Here is a 24,011-nt window from a genome sequence, read left to right on the forward strand (position 1 = left end):
ATTAGATTGCATGTTTTGAAATTACCATGTGGTAGATATGATAGGAACATACCATCTCCTTTCCATCATTAAAACACTAAACTTCTATGCAAACAGAAAATTGCTAGAATGCTTCAGAAAATAACACTACAACTTAGGGCATGCAATGGTCTTAACCTCTGAGCTCTGGTGTTTTGAGCAGTGTTTGTACCTGCCATATGGTATTAGGACAAGTGTCAGACAGAAAAGCAGATGCTATGTATATAAAATAGGGGATATCAAAAGGTGTAGGCTTATTTTTAATACCTACTTTAATTGTGAGTTCTTTTCTAACTCTTTAACCTCCACTCTAACCCACTACTCACCAGAATCTGAGGAAAAAATAGGAAACAGGGGTTGTTGACAGTTCTCTGGAGCAGTTCCAATCTTCACTGTCAGCAGTCCAGTCCATGAGCAAAATATCAAACACAAATAAGAAGCAGCAATCCAGTCCACTTGGCAAACACCAAACATGAATCAGTAGCAGTGACTTGATCCAGAAGAAACTTTGAGGTTCTGCCAATGGGCATATGTCAGTGGAAGTGGCAAGAAGCAGGTAGAATACCACCAGATGGTCTTCGATGCATTTCTCTCTACAAAGTCACAACAGCAAAGATCAGAGAAGAAAGCAAGGTGAACCAATGCAAGAGCATTGCCCACTGTCTGTTGGGTTATACTTATATTCTTCCAAAACATGACATGTCTTCTCAAGCATCTGCTCCAGGAAACATCACACACCTTTTCACTAGGAAACTTCCAGAAAAACACCATGGATCTGTTCTCAGCAAAACACATGTCTGCTTCAGCAAAACATCCTCATATAAGACAGTGTTCATAAAACATCATAGGACACAACTGAGTCTCCATGACTACCAGAAATTCCCACTTCAGAAAGTTATATGGCACAACTCAAGTGACTGCGGCCAAGACATGCCAATAGGTCACATGTTTATTTTTGAATTACTTTATGGTTATGTAAATCAAGAAAACTTTTGCCAAATTCTTTCCATTCTTTGTAATCCTCAAATTTATGACATGTAGGTTGAAAAGCCATAATTTACACTAAACTTGGTTTTCAATAGAATCTTATATCGTTTAATAAAGTACAATGTAATGTAGGCATAAAATGTAGCTTCCCCAATTTCTAGAATTCAATATTATCTTCCATATAAACTTTAATATTTCAATGTACTTTCATTTACTCTAGATACAACATTCTATATAAAGTGGAATTTTTGAAACAGAGATACTTTGTGTGCGTGTGTAGTTGTGTATGTTTCTCTTTGTGCAGAAACATACTAATTTTCAGAGTATTCAAAAATAACTTAAGAATCTTTATGTACTTAGATTAATATATAAAACAGATATTGTTTATATCTATATTTGAAAATTAGTTTTAAAGTTAAAATGTGTTACTAAATGGTATCTTATTTAAAAATTTGTTTATTAATTAAATATATTTAATAGGCGGGGGGGGGGAGTGCTCACCACAGCATGTGTGTGGCAGTCAGGGTCCAACTTGAAGGAGTGGGTTCTCTCCATCCACCATGTGGGTCAAGGGGAGTAAAGTCAGATTCTGAGATGTGGTGGTAAGAACCTTACCCTGCTGATTCATCTGACATTTCCCTTAAAGTTTTGTTTGTTTGTTTATTTAAGTGATTTGCTTAGTATTAAGAAAGCCAGATTACCAGTATGACATAGAACTCGACATTTCTTTCAAACTATTGTTCATTATTTCTCAAGAATGTTCACATTTATGTCATTAACATATTGATATTTTGACAAATGCTATGTATGATTTAATTATGTTTTTGAGCAAGACCTGCCTGTTTTCTTGAAAAAGAGCACCAACATCTTTGTCAGTTACTTTATAGGTGTTTCTGTGAGTTTCAACTCTATTTTTCAATTAAACATTGCATCGTGGTATTATTTATTTTTCTATGCTCTATACTAAGCTAGTTACAATCACATGCCTCTGTGACTGAATTGTACTGGGTCTCTATTTTCCTGGTTTTCATTTTCCTCACTTCTGAGGTGAGCTGCTTTGTCACCTCACTTTGCTGCTTTTTACTATTTTGTATACATATTCATCTAGGCACCATATTATTAGCAATTTATTTATCTTTAGCTGTTTCAGCTAATTATAGGCTTTCTTCAAATTTATAATTTTGTAGTCATATTTGACAAAATTGATGGTTGAAGTGTGGTTAATAATAACATTTGTTGAATTTGATTCTGAATATGTTTTCTATACTTTGTTTTTCCTTCCCATTGTATTTCTTATAAATATTTTATTAGATTTATTGCTTGAAACTTATGTGCATGTGTATCATGCATTATTATTATTCTCATCCTGCCCCTGGACTCTCTCTCATCATCCTTCCATTCTGCTCCTTCTCCCCTCCTCCAAGCATGGCCCTTTATTACATTCATGTCTTTCTGTTTTGTGACCTACTGATTTAACTAACATTGTCTGTAAATGATGATTTGGAATTTCCCACTGGGATTAGGGTGGGCTCTGTGGTGGGTACACAACTGAAAACAATCCCTATCCCTCCACTGGAAATTGTCAGTAGGCAATTTGAGTCCTCTTTGTTCTATGACTAAGAGCTGACAGACCTAATCTAATGCAGGCTCAGGGCAGGCAGCCTAAGCTGTTGTGTAAACATGGGTGAAATTGCTGTATCATGCATTGAAGTGCATTTGAAAGGTTTTCTCAATATTCTTTCTACCCCTTTTCCCAGGGTGTTCCCTGAACATTAGAGGGGATGATATAAATGGCTTTTATGGGGTTGAGCACACAACTGTCACTTATTCTCAACACCTTGGTCCATCACACATCTCTGCATTCATGATTATCATGGCAAAGAGAAGCTTCTCCAGTTAGGCTGAGAATAGCAATTCTCTGAGGCTATAAACACACATTGTCACTCTGTTAATTTAGATAAATAATAGCATTATGTTGCTATGGAGGTCTAAGAGCTCCTCAGGAAGTTTTCACTGGGTTTATAGTACCAGGTGGGAGTTCCCTTCACTGAACTCTGTAACATTTTTTTCCTTCTTGATAGTGATGCAAATAATGTATATTGATGTAAACTATATAAAATTGAGTACACAAGCTTTTCTCAGGCAGTATCAGGTGGACTACACATTTGCCTAGTATTTGATACTAAGTATTTTCGTATTGACAGTTTTATGATATCCTGGCCTCAAAAACATTAAAAAGAAAAGAGAAAAGTTGGAGGAAATATACCAAGAGGTTTGACATCAGCAAATTTGTCCTTTTAAACCTCCCTTCTTGGACTGGGTTATCAATACAAAGGGACTTGATAGCATTCAGTGCAGGAGAGAATTTGAAAGGAGAAGTGAAATAAAATAACAGCTTCCATATTCAGCATTTGTGAAGGAAAATGAAATGGAAATTATTTTCGTTTAATAGTGGAAAAGAAAACGAACTTCCCTGAAAACTTTAGGTGTGTCCCACTCATTAAATTTAGATGCTGAGTAAGCATGCTGCACATTTGCATAAATATTAAAATAATTCATCATGAATAAGTCAATTACAGTAAGTCTCAGCCCTATTCACAATCTGTAATATACTATAGTGGTTTGCACTTATTTCCTAGGCTTTTGGTGGAATTACAGGTCCTATAACAGCATCAAAGTCGTGTGATTAATACAATTCCAGAGAGGAACAATATGGATTAGCAAGTTTTAAATACATCTGAAAATTCCTTAAAATATGATGTATTCCATCATGTAATAGAGCAAATTGGCTTCTGGAAGGGCAAGGTCATTTAATCTTAGAAATAGATAAAGTGTTAATGCATGACCAAAGGGGGGACTTGGATGAGGGAAGAATGGATGGCTTCAGATACCTAAAGATTGGCAGAAAATAAGACAACTCTAAAACTGCATTTGAAATTTACAGGGAGCCCATTGGATCCAAATGGTGAGGTTTCAGGCAATTGAATGGCCTCAAACAAATGGGACTTTCATGAAATTGCAAAGCTTCTGTAAGACAAAGGACACTAACAATAGGACAAAACATCAACAAACAGATTGGGAAAGCATCTTTACCAATTCTACATCTGATTAGAGGGCTAATATCTAATATATACAAAGAACTCAAGAAGTTAGATTCCAAAGTATCAAATAAACCTAATTAAAAATGGGGTACAGAGCTAAACAAAGAATTCTCAACTGAGGAAAACCAAATGCCTGGGAAGCACCTAAAGAAATGTTCAACATCGGTAGTCATCAGGGAGATGCAAATTGAAACAACCCTGAGATTCAACCTCACACCAGTCAGAATGGCTAAGATCAAAAAACTCAGATGACAGCAAATGCTGACAAGGATGTGGAGAAAGAGGAACACTCCTCCATTGTTGGTGGAATTGTAAGCTGGTACAACCACTATGGAAATCAGTCTGGAGGTTCCTCAGAAAATTGGACATAGTACTACCTGAGGACCAAGCTATACCACCCCTGGGCATACATCCAAAAGATGCTCCAATATATACCAAGGACACATGCTCCACTATGTTCACAGCAGCCTTATTTATAATAGCCAATAGCTGGAAAGAACACAGATGGTCTTCAACAGAGGAATGGATACACAAAATGTGGTTTATTTACACAATGGAGTCTAACACAGCTATTGAAACAATGACTACACTAAATTCCTGGACAAATAGATGGAACTAGAAAATATTATCCTGAATGAGGAAACCCAGTCAGAAAGGAATACACATGGTATACACTCACTGATAAGTTGATATTAGCCACAAATCTTGGAGTTCTGAAGATACAATTCACAGACTACATGTAGCTCAAGAAGAAGGAAGATCAAAGTGTGGATGTTTCAGTCTGTCTTAGGAGGGGGAACAAAATACTAAAGGGAGAAATACAGAAACAAAGAGTGGAATAGGGCTGAAGAAAAGATCCTCCAGAGACTGCCTCATCTGGGGATCCATCCCTTATGCAGCCACCAAACTCAGTCACTATTGCTGAAGCCAAGAACTGTTTGCTGACAGGAGCCTGGTATTGATGTCTCCTGAGAAGCTTTGCCAGAGTCTTACTGAGTCATACAGATGAGGATGCTTGCAACTAACCATCGGACTTAGGATGGGAACCCCAATGGAGGAGTTAGAAACAGGAATGAAGGTGCTGAAGGGGTTTGCAACTCCATAGGAAGAACAACAATATCAACCAACCAGACCCCTCTCCCCCGGAGCTCCCAAGCACTAAATCACCAGCCAGTGAGTACACATGGAGGGATCCATGGCTCCAGCCACATACGTAGCAGAAGATTATATTGTCTGGCATGAATAGGAGGAGAAGCCTTTGGTCCTGTGAAGGGTTGTGTCCCCAGTGTAGGGGATTTCCAGGGCATTGAGGTGGGAGTGGGTAGGTAGGAGTGGGTGGGTGGAAGTGGGCCATCTTCATAGAAGCAGGGAGATGTGAAAGGGGTGATAAGAGGGGAGTAGGGGGAAAACATTTGAAATTTAATTATATAAAATATACAATAAAATTAAAAGAAAAGAAAAGAAAGGAAAGGCCTCAGACATGATGTGGGGAGCCGAGGAAGCCTCCAGTGAATTTCTTAGATAAAGCCCAAAGTGAGTTTTATTACTGACAAAGACCAAAGCCTCAGACTCAGGGGAAATTGACAGGCCTTCTCCCATGTTAGATTCGGAGGATGGTACAACATTCATCCATTCCCAGTGGGAATGTTGATAGCGTGTGTATAAGTATACATACTTACAAATGATTAACCAGTGTGTGAAGAACTATCAACTACAGCTTCCTCCTCTTGGGTGTTTATAGCCCAAGACAGATACCTGAAGAAACCTCCTGAAGAGGCTAGCTAACTCCTTCAAGTGTGTTATACGTAATAGAAGTGCTGAGGGTCCTGATTACTGAGTAGGTAGAACCACTTCATCAGAGGATGCACAGTCACCTTGGCTCCAGATCTTCTGTACTTTTGTCAAATCTTTTTTTTTAATTCCCCAACTCCTCTGTCAGGTTTCTCAGATCCAATCTGCATAGTAGACATAGTAGAGGCAGAATGAGATTCAGCCACAACATAGGCCTGATAATCATAATACTTCCTGTAATCAAATTAACAGTTTTAATAGCTTTTATTTGTTTCTCCCTCTCCCTTCCTCCTTCTCTACCTCCTCTCTCTCTCTCTCTCTATATATATATATATATATGTATGTATATATATATATATCTGTCTCTGTCTCTCTGTCTCTCTGTCTCTCTGTCTCTCTGTCTCTCTGTCTCTCTGTCTCTCTGTCTCTCTGTCTCTCTCTCTCTCTCTCTCTCTATATATATATATATATATATATATATATATATATATATATATATATATATATATATATACAGACCGTCTTAGGTCATTATGGGAAAACCAATTCTGTTACCCATCACTGGAGTCTCTGCCAGTCTCAGAGCCCCTGTCTTAGGTGGTTACTGATCCCAAAGAGTTGCCTGTGATCAACTAACTACTTCTTGTAAAGATTGAGCTGGATTTGGGCAGAGGGATTGTCTCCTGCTGAGGAGAGCAACACTTGCTAGTTGCTGCTTGGGACTGGGAATGTTGTCTACGCATGTGACAAAGAACTAAAAGGCTAACTACTGTGATGCCGAGGTCCATAACACTGAGGCTCATTGTAAGGTTTCGAACTCTAGCTGGAGTCACACAAACATGTGTGAAAATAGGAGAACAGGAGGACATATAAGATCAAGCTATTCCTGAAAAAGTGCTGTCTGTTGCTTTAAATTCAGAATGTCCACTCATCAGCAACTTCTTTAAGTTTATCCACTGTGCTTGCCTTAACAAGAGATTGGGAGCAGTCAATCCCCGACACTGCAGCCACAGTGTCCACAGTGGCAATGGCTGTTATAATAGCAGCGATGATGCCAAAGTCTCTCCCATGATGGTTGAGGATCACCTGACTCTCTCCTGAATGACCAGTAGGCAATGGACCCATGCCTGGAATCCACATAACCAGGGTAGTGTCCTCTGGTCCCCAGCAACTTCATGTAGTTGGCAGTCCTGCCAAGAATAGTCAAGACTATCTCCAGCATTAGTTCCATTGTAAACCACAAAGAAAAATGGAGGAATTACACAGGTGAAGGAAGAGACATTAAAATTTTTACCAAACTTACTATTTTAAAATTTAAGGGAACCTTCAAAAGTGATAGACGAATTCCAAGAGGCAGTGGAATTAAAAGCTACCCCTGTTTTAACATGCATCCAGGAATGTAAGAGGACCACAAAGAAACATTTCAGGGGGAAATGGAGGGAATAGTGTGTCCCACCTGCAACTGCTCCTGCACAAGTCTGTGCACTGTCTTCAATCTTTCAGAGAAAAGGGGCCACCACTCCACCCACATAGGATCATAACATGAAGCAACTTATCAGTGTCCACCATAACAAACCTCCCAATCCCATGCCATCTGCATGGGCTCGAACAACTAGGTCCCCATCAGACACAGTTGAGGGCCCCTCTGCAGGTACTTTCCCAAATCCCTACTGGGGTTAAATCCCTGTTCATGTAGTATCCTTTGTACTAGTTGGGCTTGGGTGGTAACCACCACTCCCATATCATGCAAGATGTCTCTCCCCCATCCCGCAGCAGCATCTCTCTGAGCTGTCTGGGTGCATTGTTCCGGACATTCTCCTGCCCATATAAGACAATCTCCCCCAGACAGCAATGCCCTACATAATTGTTGCCAATCTCCAGGAGTCAAATTGGACATAACATAAAATTCAAAAATATCAGAAGTAAAGGGAGCACGGGGACCATTATCAGAGACTCCTTCTTTCAGGTTTTCAACTCCTTAAAACTCAGAGGAACATGTTGTCTAATAAATTGGCCTGTATTGTTGGGGTATGCAACCTCAATACAGGATTCACCACTCTCTGTCCCGGGGAGGCTCAGGAAAAATTACCCCTCTCCTTGGAGACTTATCTCCATAACACCACTCCAAAGAAGGATAGGGTTCATAGGCAGGAGGATCAATAGCTCCCTCTTCTTTAAAACTTTCTATTTCTGACATTTGTTCTTTTATTTGAGCGTTAATACTCAAAAGAGCATCCTTGGCCAATTTCCACAAAGAGAACCATGGCAACAGGAATGCTCTCAGGGCCATCTCTCTGCAGTGTTTTTTTTTTTTTTTTTTTTTTGGTTTTTTTTTTTTTTTTGCAAATCTTTCTTAAGATGTTCCCAATCAGGAATACTAAGTCCTCCTGAATGAACAAACTAGGGACTAGTCTTTTCTAAAGTTTTAATGAGTTCTTTAGCTGCTTTTACCTTTATCCCTCTTCAATGATGTTTGAGCAGAGCTCACATCTGATCTGTTAGCTGTCATGGGACCTCGAGGTGATCCTTTCACTTTGCCAGCTGGCTTCTTGGAATGATCCTGTCAGGGCTACTCACTTTCCCGATCTTGGTGGGATCTCCACTTGAAGACGCCCATGTTAGCATGGTACCAAGAACTGGGCGTAGGCCTGGGGGATTTAACAGAAGACACAGACTTGAGTCATTCATGCTACAAGAATGCCAAAGGTTTACTGAGGTTTACAGTATATATATGCCAAGTCCACCAGGTGGAAAAACCCTGGAAGCACAACGGAAAAACAAGTTTATGTTCTCAGCATAAAAATAGGAACTGACTCAATGGTGTTACCACCCACCTGCCAAACAGCAAAGGCCAAGATGTTCTTTTCCTAAAAACAAAAGTTTCTACATGCATCAGCAAGGCTCAGAAGGGGGCAAACACTGAGGGAGCCCAGGAGGGCCCAACATATATATTTGTATATATGTATATATACATATATTGTGTATAATATTGTATACGTATGTGTGTGTTTGCATATTTATGCATATATGTATATATGTAGGAAGGTGCATGCGAATGGTGTGTGCTTGTGGTGGCCAGATGAAAAGCTCAGTTGTCAACCTCATGAACCATATTCACCTCTGTATGACAGGGTTTGTCTCTCATTGAAATTTGGAGCTTCCCACTAGGCTACACAAGTAGATCTAAATCTGTGTGTGTCACACACACCCTTTGTCAATTTTTTAATCTCCAAAAATATTATGATTTGTAACAGCATCAAAATTATAGTTATGAATTAAGCAATTAAAATAATTTTATGTTTGGGGTCACCACAACATGCAGAACCATATTAAAGGGTTGAAGCCTTAAGAAGATTGAGAACCATTATCAACCCAATAAGCCCCTAGAAACATTCTTTCTCCACCTCCTCAGTGCTGAGATTGGAGATACTGAATACTTCCCATAATTTTTATGTGGGTATAAGGCATCAAACTCAGGACTTCATACTTACAGAGAAGTCACTTTGCTGAGTGAGCAATCTCCCTCCCCCCAGCGTTGTGAGTTCCTTTGGAGTTTGCAGGTTTCTACACTTTTACTCACAATGTAACACCTTTCTTTTATACCTTAGATCTTGATAGTGGCCTCAGTGGGAGATGGCTTCACTGGAGATATTGCGATTGATGATCTGTCATTCATGGATTGTACCCTCTATCCAGGTAAGAGAGAACATGTCAAAGACATGGTAATTTCCAAATCTGTCTACTTGAAAGAATTGCCAAGGAAGCCAATGCTTTATATTCTGAAATAACCTAAATGTCCTCACAAGTACAGTTCCTTAAATGTATTGACACTTGAAAGATTATTGTAAATCTTTACTAGTAGTTAGCCTTAAACCTTTGAAATACAGTAAATATGTTTGAATCTGTCATTTCTTTCTTTTATCACATACAAAATACTAGGAAGTCATATATGAAGTTATATTACAGTATCATGACCTTCATGAGACTTAATGATTGTAAAAATAATTGTTTCAATATTGCAATCATTGAGTTATTTATAGTCACATTGCATGTTTAAAAACTTCATTACCATTTCATTTCTCTTCAGAGACACCAGTATTTAAAATTTGAGCTATACTATAACTATTCCTAGGTATTGCTTACAAACTATTCTTTCCACATTTTAAATTTTCTGTCTATTGAAATAGAATATTTCCAAGATTTATACCTTCACCTGACATCTCTCTCCTAAACTCCATAGTTATGTTCTGTTCAACATTCACAAATTGGATACCTAATAAAAATCTTAGAGAAAATAAGAGAAGCTGCTAAAAATGAGAACAGCCCAAGCTTGGAACAGGGTGTAGAGAAGGGGGTGATTCTACTCTGCAATGAAAAGTGGTCCAGTAAACCTGTAAATAAAATTCATAGACATCACCCTAGCACTCAGACAGGAAGCTTTTAAATCAAATGACATGGAATACCAGTTGTGTGTGTGTGTGTGTGGTGTGTGTGTGTGTGTGTGTGTGTGCATTGGGGGGTGTTTGGAGTAGAACTCTACCTTGTGAGGGAAAAAGAGGGATGGAGAGTGAGGCACCACAGGCTTCTGTGACTCCTCAAAGAGTCTTGAATTACCATATACAGTATTAGCTCTAAAATGGCTTCTAGAACACTGGTGAGACAGCAAAAAGAAACCAAGGCCAGGATAGTAGCTGCTTCTACTATCCTCAAGGAAGTTCTAAGAGGTGATGATGACCTTCCTCCCTCAATCCTCTACACCCCACACCCAACTCTGCTCCTTCTGAGTAATGTCATCAGGCAGGGTTTTCATTGGGCACACAGTGATAATGTGGTGACACATAATTGGCCAAGAATTTAGAGACTTAGGATTGGGTCAAACACTGTATAAAGGCTTATGGGCTAGGCTGAGATCTGTACCCTGATGCTGGTCTCTGGAGTCTGATTTCCAGGATTCATCACCCTTATCCTGCATCCTAAGTCCTGTTCTTCCAGTGTCATTTGCAGACTATACTGGGACACAAGAGTACCATTATTACTAATACCTTTCTTGTCTGTTTGACTTTTTTTTATGTTATTGTTGTTGTTGTTCAAAATGTGGTTTCTCTATGTAGTTCTCATTATCCTGGAACTTGCTTTGTAGACCAGGATGGCATCTACCTCTGCCTCTGAGTACTGGGACTGAAGGTAGGCACCACCATGCCTGGCTGGATTGAAGAAATTATAACTAGGTGGGATTCCCTTATCTTGGCATCCCTGAGTGGAAGAGTTTAAAGCATGTTCAGGGGCCACCTTCCACTCCTTTCTCTGATGTTAGGATTCTTTCTATTTCACCATGTGGTCAGCAATGACTGCAGTCACTAGTCTTCAGCAATTCATCAGAACACGGTACAAAACCAAATCAATCTCTGTAGGCCCCGTCATAAGACAGCTTCGGCATCCCCTTCATATTTCCATAAGTGTACCTGTTCCATATGTACATACCTGGTCATCCTTTACCTCAGATCTTTCCAGAACCAACTCATTCATTCTCCTTTATCTCAAGCCACCATTGTCGCTCAGATTTTCATTTGCTTTGTAAGTGGGCTCTCTGTTTCTGTCCTTGAACCTGATATCATATTATCTCAAAAGCAGTTCAGTGGGTCCTTTTAAATTTAGATGATAAAATAGTACCTGCAGGATCGTTGACATCTTCCTTAGGCTGCCTATCTTATTCAGAGTCAAGTCAAACTTCAGTTAGGGCTCAGGAAAAAAATGATGGGCTTCTCCCCCCACTTTGCATTGTGAGCCTGTATCATCCACAACTGTAATAAAGGTCCTCTACCTAGTAATTATTCAGTGTATCGAGTTAAATTCAGTCTAGATTTTGACATATGATTTTCCTTTCTTCTTGGCATATGCTTCCTCTGGGTGCCCATGTTTATTCAAAGGATCCTTGGAAGACCATATACATAGATAGTTTTCTGGCATTTTCTATCTTTAGTCCCTAAATTTATCTTGTACATACCACCTATTATCCTTAAGGTGAAATTTCTCTTTTCTTCAATAATAATAATGGCAGTTGTAAGAAAGCAAGTATATTATTTGCTGTTTTATTTTTTGAATATAGAAATGACAATATTTTCTAAAGGAAGGATAAATAAAATGGAACCCATCTTTTAGGTGATTTTTAAATCTTCATTATTTGTTCAATCATATTATTTCATAAGTATTAAATGTTTCCATATAAACTATACCTAACTGTGTATCAGACAGACTTCGTGAAAGATAATTTTCAATTACTTATAACCACAAAATCAACTTCTAGCTCTGAAGCATGTGGATTAGCTTAGAAAAAGAATAGCTATGATAGCAATGTCTTTTGCAGAGCTCTGCAAAATCCCCTGAAGTTCTAAGCTGTGAATCTCCATTCTATATGTCCTACTTCTATACGACTAGAGCTAAAGTGCCACATCCCCATCTGAGATGTTTGTTTTCAAATCAGAGGATGGAGAACAGAAAGCACTATGCCCATATCAGGATATGGTATTCATATATTTACACACACCCTGAAAATTAAGCCTTACAATGGAATGATAGTCAGTATTCTGTACCTATAGGGAGACTCTTAAGGACAGAGAATGTATACATCTTTATCCAGACAGAATTTATAAACAGGTTTCATAAAACAACATTAGAACATGTGTTTTATATATAAAAATTATAATTTTGCATCCTTTTCATAGTGCTAGGAATGGCATGGGGATCCCATGCATGATAGGCAAGTATGTTATTACTGAATTATAATCTCAGACCAACACTATAATGTTTTAAGTGTTAAGAATAAGGCCTGGTCCATTCAAGGTTGCGAGATGTCAACTGCTGAGTAGAATCAGTAACTTTGCTATCTAGCCTTACATTAAGAAATAAAGTGACAAGTTACCAAGAAATATCTATATCTTGATCCATGATGTGAACCATTGGCATCCTGATAATCAGATATATTAACTGCTTTGCTACTGTAAAATATTAGTTTTTAGAATACAACTGAACCAGATGATGTAAAACTTCAGGGCAAGAGTTGTATTACAGCATAAATTTGTCTAATTTTAATGGCCTGGGTTTTTCTTACATACCTTGCAAGTTTATATTGAGAATCATTGTGGCTTTGGGAACGCTGAAGAAGAAAGAAGAATATAGAAAAGCAGGGCAAGTCACCACTGAAACTCTAGATTCCCCAATTATTTTCCTAAATTCACTCTGTGGCTAATGGTGCCCAGATGGCCAGAGTAGAGTTGCTGAAGGCAGAAGCAGAGATGGGGAGTATCTTTACAGATCATTAGTCCCAATTTTCTGGTTCAAGTTTGGGAAGAAAAACATGAAACTTTAAAACCTGTCTGAACTGTTTGTCTCTATGTTAACATCATAACAAATGAGACTTTTGGTCCAACCCAAAATGCCTCGCAAAGCTGAATGTTCCATAAAACAATGTCAAGCAGTGTTTCGTAAATCGAATACAAACAAAAACGAGACAGTAATATATTGCTCTTTATAATTCTCAGCCAGTGCTCCTGTTACCATGTTAGAAAAGGTAGGATGAAGGCCTGCAGGTTCATTTATACTCATTTATAATTAGCTTTCGGGTACTAACTAAACTACCATGTTGTTCAGTAATATAATGCTGCAGAGTGGAAATTAAAATTCATGAAAACGCAAATAGAAATCATTGAAGTAGTTCTTAAAATGCCTAAGCTTTCTGTACCACCTATGATTTTATAGGCACAGCTAGAAGGTGGGTCTTACTTCGCTTGCCTCAGCTGCAGTCTCTTTCTCCATACTTTCCTGCAAATACTCACAATGCCCGTTTTATCCAACAACCCCAGGCTGAATTTCAGTTGGGATCTTTGGCCTTTGACTTCCCACTGTACTTATCCAGTGGAAAATTCTGCTGAATACAACTTAGAACAGTTCTCACTTCTATTCTGTCTGCTCCCTTAGCTCTACCATGACCCTTCTCCCAGAGACCAATGCAGCAGTGCAAGCTTCTCAGCTCTAAGTGTTCATCATTGGTTGTCCCAGCAGTGTTCTCAGTAGTTTCTGGTTTTGGTTTGCTTTTTGTTCTTTCTCTTTGCCTGTAACATCATTATGACCCTTTTATTTTCTAATTTCTTATATGGGTAACAGTTTATTTTATGCTAATTAACATTTATGCAGTGAGCATTCATTGAATACCAAACTGCTTTTTATTACTCAAGATTTTTTTCTTCTTTCTTTTTAAAATTTGTTTTCTTTTTCTCTTTTTTATTGGATATATTATTTATTTACATTTCAAATGTTATCCCTTCTACAAACCCCCTATCCCATCATCATTCCCCCTTCTTCTATGAGGGTGCTCCCCCACCTACCCATTCTGCCTTACCTCCCTAGCATTCTTCTACACTGGGGCATGAAACCCTCACAGGACCAAGGGCCTCCCCTTCCATTGGTGCCAGATTAGGACATCCTCTGCCACGTATGCAGCTGGAGCCATGGGTCCCTCCGTGTGTACTCATTGGTTGGTGGCTTACTTTCTGGAAACTCTGGGGAGTCTGGTTCATTGATATTGTTGCTCTTCCTATGGCATTGCAAACCCCCTCAGCTCCTTCAGTCCTTTTTCTAACTCCTCCATTGGGGTCTCCATTTTCAGCCCAAGGGTTGACTGTAACCATCCACATATGTATTGGTCAGGCTCTGACAGGGTCTCTCAGAAGACAGCTACATCAGGTTCCTGTCAGCAAGCACTTCTTGGCCTCAGCAATAGTTCTTGGGTCTGGTGGCTGCTAATGGGACAGATCCCCAGGTGGGGTCCGTTCTGAATGGCCTTTCCTTCAGTCTCTGCTTCACTCTTTGTCCCTGTATTCCTTTCAACAGGAGCAATTCTGAGTTAAAATTTTAGATGTGGATGGGTGGTCCCATCCCTCAACCAGGGGCTGTGCCTTACCCCTAGATATGGTCTCTACGTTTTTTAAAAATCTTCCCTTGTTTGGGTATTTCAGATAATGTCATCCCCATTGGGTCTTGGGAACCCTCTTACTTTCCTGGTATCTGGGACTTTCTGGTGGTTACCCCCAGTTTTCATCCACCAATGATACATACGTCTGTTCAATTTCCTGACCCTTTGTACATAACCCCCATCTCCCCACACACTTGATCCTGCCCCCTTCCCCCCTTCCTCTATTCCACCCAAGTCCCTCCCACCCTCTACCTCCCTGATTAGTTTCTTCCTCCTTCTAAGTAGGACTGAAATATCCACACTTTGGTCTTCCATCTTCTTGAGCTTCGTATAGTCTGTGAGTTGTATCATGGGCAATCCGAGCTTTTTGCCTAATATCCACTTATCAGTGAGTACATACCATGTGGGTCCTTTTGTGACTGGGTTACATCACTCAGGATGATATTTTCTAATTCTATCAATTTGTCTAAGAGTTTCATGAACTCATTGGCTTTATTAGCTGATTAGTACTTCACTGTGTAAATGTACCACATTTTCTGTATCCATTCTTCTGTTGAGGGACATCTGGGTTGTTGCTAGCTTCTGTCTATTAGAAATAAGGCTGCTATGAGCATAGTAGCATGTGTCCTTATTATACGTTGGAGCATCTTTTGGGTATATGACCAGGAGTGGTATAGCTGGATCCTCAGGTAGTACTATGTCCAGTTTTCTGAGGAGCTGCCAGACTGATTTCCACAGTGCTTGTATCAGCTTGCAGTTCCCCCAGCAATGGAGGAGTGTTCCTCTTTTTCCACATCTCCATCAGCATCTACTCTTACCTGAGTTTTTGATCTTAGTCATTCTGACTGGTTTGAGATGGAGTCTCAGGGTTGTTTTGATTTGCATTTCCCTGATGACTAAGGATGTTGAACATATCTTTATGTGTTTCTAGGCTATTCGAGATTCCACAGTTGAGAATTCTTTGTTTAGCTCCGTACCACATTTTTAATAGAGTTATTTGGGTCTCTGGAGTCTAACTTCTTGAGTTTTGGTAAAGAAATTCTTAGGCAAATTGATGGAACTAGATTGGGTAAAGATTCTTTTCAAACCTGTTGGTTGCTGATTTTTTCCTATTGACAGTGTCCTTTGCCTCACAGAAGCTTTGCAACTTCATGAGGTCCCATTTGTCGATTCTTGATCTTAGAGCATAAGCCATTGGTGTTCTGTTCAGGCAGCTATTACTTGTATCCATGTATTCAAGACTCTTCACCACTTTCTCTTCTATTAGATTTTGTGTATCAGGTTTTATGTGGAGGTCCTTGATCCACTTGGACTTGAGCTTTGTACAATGTGATAAGAATGGATCAATTTGCATTCTTCTACATGCTGACCTCCACTTGAAACAGCACCATTTGCTGAAAAGACTGCTTTTTCCCACTAGGTGGTTTTAGCTCCTTTGTCAAAGACCAAGTGACCATAGTTGTATGAGTTCATCTCTGGGTCTTAATTCTTTCCATTGATCTACCTGCCTGCCTCTGTAACAGTACCATGCAGATTTTATCCCTATTGCTCTGTAGTGCAGCTTGAGGTCAGGGATGGTGAGTTTTCACTATCCTGGGTTTTTGGTTATTCCAAATGAATTTGAGAATTACTCTTTTTAACTCTATGAAGAATTAAGTTGGAATTTGATGGAGATTGCATTAAATCTGTGATTGCTTTCAGCAAGATGGCCATTTTTACTATATTAATCCTGCCAATTCATGAACATGGGAGATCTTTCCATCTTCTAAGATCTTCTTTGATTTCTTTCCTCAGAGACATGAAGTTCTTGTCATACAGATAAAGATCTTTCACTTGCTTGGTTAGAGTCACACTGATGTATTTTGTATTATTTGGGACCATTGTGAAGGATGTCTTTTCCCTATTTTCTTTCTTAGTGTTTTTTCTTTGAGTTAATTTTATACTCAGCTACTTTGCTGAAGTTGTTTATCAGGTTTAAGTTCAGGTTAGGTGGACTTTTTGGGTTCACTTAAGTATACTACCATATCACCTGAGAACAGTGATACTTTGACTTCTCTTCTAATTTGTATCCCTTTGACCTCCTCTTATTATGTAATTGCTCTGGCTAGAACTTTGAGTACTACATTAAATAGATAGAGAGAGAATGGGCTACCTTGTTTAGTCCCTGATTTTTGTGGGATTGCTTCAAGTTTCTCTCAATTTAGTTCAGTAGCAATCCTACTGGTTTGCTGTATATTGCTGTTACTATGTTTAGGTATTAGCCTTTAATTCCTGATCTTTCCAAGACATTTAACATGCAGGGGTATTAAATTTTGTCAAATGCTTTTTACTCATCTAGTGAGATGATCCTATGTTTCCCCCTTTGAGTTTGTTTACATAGTGGATTACATTGATGGATTTCTGTATATTGAACCATCCCTGCATCCCTGGGATGAAACCTAATTGATCATGGTGAATGATCATTTTTGAGGAGTACTTGCACTCAGTCTGAGAGAATATTATTGAGTGTTTTTGCATCGATATTTATAAGGGATATTGTCCTGTAGTTAACATTTTGATGGGTCTTTTTGTGGTTAAGGTATCAGCGTACCTGTGATTTCATACAATAAATTGGGTAGTCTTCTTTCTGTTTCTTTTTGTGGAATAGTTTGAAGAATATTGGTATTAGCTCTTCTTTGAAGGTCTGATAGAATTCTGCACTACAACCATCAGGTCCTAGACTTTTTGTTGTTGTTTTAGTTGTTGTTGTTGTTTTTGGTGGTTTTGTTATTGGTGTTGTTGTTATGAGACTTTTAATGGCTGCTTCTGTTTCTTTAGGAGTTATAGGACTGTTTAGATAGTTTATCTGATATTGATTTAGCTTTGGTACCGGTATCTATCTAAAGAATTGTCCATTTCATCCAGATTCCAGTTTTGTTGAGTAAAGACTTTGTAATCAGATCTAATGATTTTTTTAATTTCCTCAGTTTCTGTTGTTATGTCTCCCTTTTCACTTTTAATTTTGTTAATGTGGATATTCTCTCTGTGCCATGTGATTACTCTAAATAAGGGTTGATCTATCTTATTTATTTTCTCAGAGAACCAGTTCCTGCTTTTGTTGATTCGTTATATTGTTCTTTTTTGTTTCTACTTGGTTGATTCCAGCCCTGAGTTTGATTATTTCTTGCTGTCTATTCCTCTTTTGTATATTTGCTTCTTTTTATTCTAGAGCTTTTAGGTGTGCTGTTAAGCTGCTAGTGTATACTCTCTACAGGTTTTTTAAGCACTCAGAGCTAAGAGTTTTCTTCTTAGCATTGCTTTCATTTTGTCCTATAAATTTGAGTATGTTGTACCTTCAGTTTTATTAAATTCTAAAAAGTCTTTAATTTCTTTTTTTCTTTCTTCCCTGACCAAGTTATTATTGAGTAGAGAGTAGTTCAGCTTCCACATGTGTGTAGGATTTCTGTTGCTTTTTTTTTTTTTTTATAGAAGACCAGCCTTTGTCATGGGTGATCTGATAGGATAAATGGGATTATTTCAATCTCCTTGTATCTGTTAAGGCCTGTTTTGTGACCCATTATATGGCCAATTTTAGAGAAGGTACCATGAGATACTGAGAAGAAGGGATGTTCTTTTGTTTTAGTATGAAATAGTCTATAGATATCTGTTAAATCCATTTGGTTCTAACTTCTGTTAGTTTCACTGCATCTTTATTTAGTTTTTGTCTTCATGATCTGTCCACTGATGAAAGTGGGGTGCTGTGTGAGGCTCAATGTGTGCTTTGAGCTTTAGTAAAGTTTGTTTTATGAATGTAGGTGCCCTTGCATTTGGAGCATAGATATTCAAATTGAGAGCTCAGTTTGGTAGAATTTTTCTTTGATGAGTATGAAGTATCTGTCCTTCCTTATCTTTTTTGATAACTTCTGTTGAAAATTGATTTAATTAGCTATTAGAATGGTAACTCCAGCTTGTTTCTTGGGACCATTTGCTTGGAATTTCTTTTTCCCAGCCATTCACTCTGAGGTAGTGTCTGTCTTTGTCACTGAGTTGTGTTTCCTGTGTACAGCAAAATGCTGGGTCCTCTTTATTTATCCAGTCTTTTAGTCTATGTCTTTTTATTGGGGGAATTGAGTCCATTGATGTTGAGAAATATTGAGGAATAGTGAATTTTGTTTACTGTTATTTTTGTTGTTTGAGGTGGAATTTTGTTTGTGTGGCTATCTTGTTTGGTTTTATTGAATAAAGATTAATTTCTTGCTTCTTCTTGGGTGTAGTATCCCTGTTGTATTAGAGTTTTCCATCTCTTAGCCTTTGTAGGGCTGGATGTGTGGAAAGATATCATTTAAATTTTGTTTTGTCATGGAATATCTTGGTTTCTCCATCTATATTAATTGAGAGATTTGCTGGTACAATACCCTGACCTGGCATTTGTGTTCTCTCAGGGTCTGTATAACATCTGACCAGGATCTTCTGACATTTAGAGTTTCTGTTGAGAAGTCTGGTTTAATTCTGATAGGTCTGCCTTTATGTGTTACTTGAACTTTTCCTCTTTCTGCTTTTAATAAATTTTCTTTTTGATGCATTTGGTGTTTTGATTATTATGTGATAGGAGGCATATCTTTTCTGGACCAATCTATTTGGGGTTCTATAGGTTTCATGTATATTCACAGGCATCTCTTTCTACATTCATGGGCATCTCTTTCTTTAGGGTAGGGAAGTGTTTTACAATTTTTTGAAGATATTTACTGCCCCTTTGATTTGGGGATCTTCGATATCTTCTAGATATAGTATCCTTATTTAGGTTTGGTCTTTTCTTTGGGTCCTGCATTTCCTGTTCATTTTGGGTTAGGAGCTTTTTGCATTTTGCATTTTTCTTTGACTTTTTTGTCAATGTTTTCTATGGTATCTTCTACACCTGAGATTCTCTTTTCTATCTCTTGTATTTTGCTGGTGATGCTTACATCTATGTCTCCTGATCTCTTTCCTAGGTTTTCTATCTCCAGGGTTGTCTGTCTCCCTTCGTAAATTCTTTATTGTGTTTATTTTTCATTTTTAGATCCTGGATGTTTTTGTTTAATTCTTTTGCCTGTTTGGTTGTGTTTTTCTGTATTTCTTTAAGAGATTTATGTGGTTCCTCTTTAAGGGCTTCTACCTGTTTACTTCTATTCACCTGTATTTCTATAAGGAAGTTACTTTTGTCATTCTTAAAATCCTCTATCATCATCATGAAATGTGATTTTAAATCAGAACCTTGCTTTTCAGGTCTGTAACGGTATCCAGAACTTGCTGTGGTGGGAGAACTGGGTTCTGATGATGCCAAGTTGCCTTGGTTTCTGATGATTTTATTCTTGCCTCATTCAACCTGGCTGTCTCTGGTACTGGCTAGTCTTGCTGTCTGTGACTATCAGTAGTCCCTCATGTGATCCTATTAGTCTGTGGTCTTAGGTGTGTCAGCACTCCCGGGAGACCAGCTCTCTTCAAGCAGAATTGGTGTGGAGAGCAGCCTCAATATTTACGTTTATGTCAATGTGTTCATTCTAATTATTAGTTATTAAAACTGCCAGAATACTGATTTTATGTGATTATCAGTCATTAAAGGCTTTGTTATCCCTTCATTTTTCTCTAGAAATCATTCTTAAATAGATTTACAATTCACAATATGTTAAGTTGGTAAATATATACTATTAATAATTAGCAATATTTTTTGATATTCGTTATCTGTGTATATCTCTTCCAAAGGTCCTGAGTCTGAGTTCAATTCCCAGCAACCACATGGTGCTCACAATCATCTGAAATGGCATCTTATGCTTTCTTTTGGTGTGTCTGAAGACAGCATGGCACACAATCAATATCTTGTTGTTGTTGTTGTTATGGTTGAAATGGATTGCTGTGATTCTTGGCATATTTACTCATTAGCATTAATGTTTCACCAACTGAATGTGCTGAGGTCTCCCGTCTCTCAGCAGATTCATGTGTGTTTCAAGGTAAATAGATGCAAGGGAAGAGAGCGGGTAGCTCTGCCTTCGGAAGGTGTCTGCTCCTTCATGCCTCACTGAGATGATGCTGAGAAGGTGAATAATCAGTTATATTTGTCTTAGATTAACATAATTATTATGAGCAATTCATACAATAAATAAATGAAGTTGTGCTTTTATATCTTTAAAAATTTGTAGTGGTGTAGAGATTCAGAAGAATATATATTATTATGAAAGTTTTCAATAAGATTTCTAAGAAATAATCAGGATGTTTGTGGTAGTAATGGTAAGCTCACATAGTTTTAGCTTTTTTTTTTAAGATTTATTTATTTTATGTATATGAGTACACTGCAGCTGTCCTCAGACACACCAGAAGAGGCATCAGATCCCATTACAGATGGTTGTGAGCCACCATGTGGTTGCTGGAAATTGAACTCAGGACTCTGGAAGAGCACTCAGTCAGTGCTCTTAACCGCTGAGCCATTTCTCCAGCCCCAGTTTTAGCTTCTTTAGTATAGCATTATAAAGTTATATAGTATGCTATTTTCGTATAATATATACTGTCCAAATTTTGTGTGTGTGTGTGTGTGTGTGTGTGTGTGTGTGTGTGTGTGTGTGTGTGTGTGTATGTATGTTCCTGTGGGTATCAATATGGATTTAGTCTTTTCTCAACACAAGCCCCTGATAACTTAATTATTCCCAAATGGTCAGCCTTAAACACACATATATAAAGCAACATTCAGTATAGGTATATGTATATGCATATGTGTATGTATATGTATATATGAACAATTATTAATTAACAAAGAGGTCATGAAGTTCAGCATGTGGGGAGGCCATGGGAGAAGTTGGGGAGGGGAAAGTATATGATGCAAATGATGTAAACAAAACACTCATAAAATTTATAAAAAGTAATAAATGAATGTAAAAATGAACTTATGGGGTTGGGAATTTAACTCAGTGGTAGAGCACTTGCCTAGCAAGTGCAAGGCCCTAGGTTTGGTCCTCAGCTCTGAAAAATATTAAAAAAATAAAAAATGAACTTAGATTTCTGTGGGAATTTTTGTTAACTGATACATTTTGTTTTTTCTACATGCAATATTCTGTTTACTGTGTTCAACTCATAGTAGGTAAGGTATGGCATCAGCCTAGGTACCCATCAACACATGAGTGGATAAAGAGAATAATTGGTATCTGCATGCAAATAGAGTGTCATTAACCACTAAAATGAATAGAAATACTATTCTTTTAGAAAAATAAGTTGAAGCAGATGACATCATACTGAACAAAAATCAAATATTTCATGTTTTCTCTTATGTATAGGAAACAAAAACCAATAGAAGTAGAAGGGTTGTAATAACTGCGAAGGTGACTGGTGGTGAAAAGGGCAGAAGAGAGCTCAGGTGTAAGCTATGTGCAATATTACATGTTCTGAACTCTCCCAGTGAAACCCATCAATGTGTGTAAAGAATGTGTATTAAAATGGTAGTAAAGTGAGGTTGAAAAGAGAATGAGCTAGCTCAATGGCTCTGTTATGAGCTCTAGTTCCATTAGAAAGTGCTTCACTCTCATGGACTTGTTGCCTTTGTATATCTCATGCTCACAGAAAATACGAACCTACAATAGATATGCAGCATTAAAACAAAAACATTTTTAAATTATTAGAGGGGAAAGCATAGGGGGCAAGAATTGAAATGTTTGTGGTGGGAAGAACTTTCACTTCACTGAAGGACCAGGGTTATCCTCAGGACCACCATGTTCTATTCCTTGGTGGACTCCTGCTGAAGAGCCATTGTGAGAGTCTGGCCTCCTATAGGCTGAGGTTAATCAACTGGCTCTAATTTGAAGAAGCCCTAAATTCTGGTCTGCACTTCAATGTAAGAATGCCTAAAGATATGAAAATTTCCTTTGAGTCCATGTTATAAAGCAAACATATTTAGGAAGACTAGATTTTTTTATCAATCATATGAAAATAAACCAAATAATATTTCAGAATATGCAGCAAAGAGTTGTATTGTTATAAATCATTTTCAAACAGTAACTGTTGTTGGATTTTGTTTTGTTCTTGTTATTTTGAGTCTCACTATATTATCTCTTACTGGCCAGGCACTTTCTATGTAGAACAGACTAGGCCCGAAGTCATAAATCTGCATGCCTTGGCTTCCTTGGTACTGAGATTACAGACCTGAAGCACCATGCCTGGTCAGTAACAGTATTTGAAACTTCACTACACTTAAGTAGAGTTTACACAGACACTTTATTTCAGTGGTTCTTAACTTGTGGGTGATGATCCCTTTGGGGATGAATGATCCTTTCATAGAGTCAGCTAAGACTGAAAGAAAACAAAGATATTTACATTATGAGCCCTAACAGTAGCCAAACACAGGTATGAAGTAGCAACAAAAGTAATTTTATGCTTGGAGTCATCACAACTTGAGAAACCATATTAGAGTCTGAGGATTAGAAAGAATGAAAACTACTTCTTTTTCCTTCATGCTAAATGGAGCTTTTCCACCCTAAGTCTACTCTGTTGTTATGGTCAGTGCCATAGGAACTAAGTGTGCCCTGACCCTGAGGTATGGATAGTTTTACCTATCAACAGTATGAAGATTGATTAAATGAAACTCAAGTAAACCTCTCAGATTTTAATTCAAAACCATTTATAAACACGAAAGGTCACAAGCAAAACATAGACATTACCTCTAGAGAGACCTAAGTAACAGCTCTGTGAATTAAGTCATCTATTTATAGTTAAAGCTAGTAAACATTATCATGGACTGAGGGCGGTAAGATATTCATCCTGTTTGCTTAGTGATCAATGTGGGGATGGCCAAGGGGGTAGAATTCTAGTGTAAAACACTCTAGAAAAATCAGTTTTATCACAAAGATTGTATGGGTGTAGCCTGGAGCTGATCTTATTTGCTGCAAGGAATTCACGGAGCAAGCCCATCTGGCTCCTGAGCCATCGATTGAGGAAATCTTCCCTGGACAGATGTGCATCCCCCGGACAGATGTGCAGCGGTTTCCCTCCCCTGTGGCTTAGCAATGTAGAAGATTAGGTCAGAGCACACTAATCTCTGCTTCTCAGTTGGCTTGGGAAACGGTCATTCGTATGTTGTTTCTGCAATTTCTGTTTCAACTGGAAATCTCCCATTGCATTCATTTATTTCTTCAAAGTAAAGAATCTACTAT

At 38.1% G+C, this 24,011-nt stretch overlaps 1 protein-coding gene across 1 annotated transcript in view; it reads left to right on the forward strand.

The window, feature by feature from the left end:
* Positions 1–24,011, forward strand: part of Malrd1 (MAM and LDL receptor class A domain containing 1) — a 712,187-nt gene that overhangs the window by 240,109 nt on the left and 448,067 nt on the right. Inside the window, exon 18 of the mRNA NM_001287618.3 lies at positions 9,506–9,593. Within this exon, the coding sequence (NP_001274547.3) occupies positions 9,506–9,593 (88 nt within the window). The remainder of the gene's footprint in view (positions 1–9,505; positions 9,594–24,011) is intronic.

This window comes from Rattus norvegicus, chromosome 17 (assembly GCF_036323735.1).
Source record: "Rattus norvegicus strain BN/NHsdMcwi chromosome 17, GRCr8, whole genome shotgun sequence".
Lineage (NCBI taxonomy): Eukaryota > Metazoa > Chordata > Mammalia > Rodentia > Muridae > Rattus > Rattus norvegicus.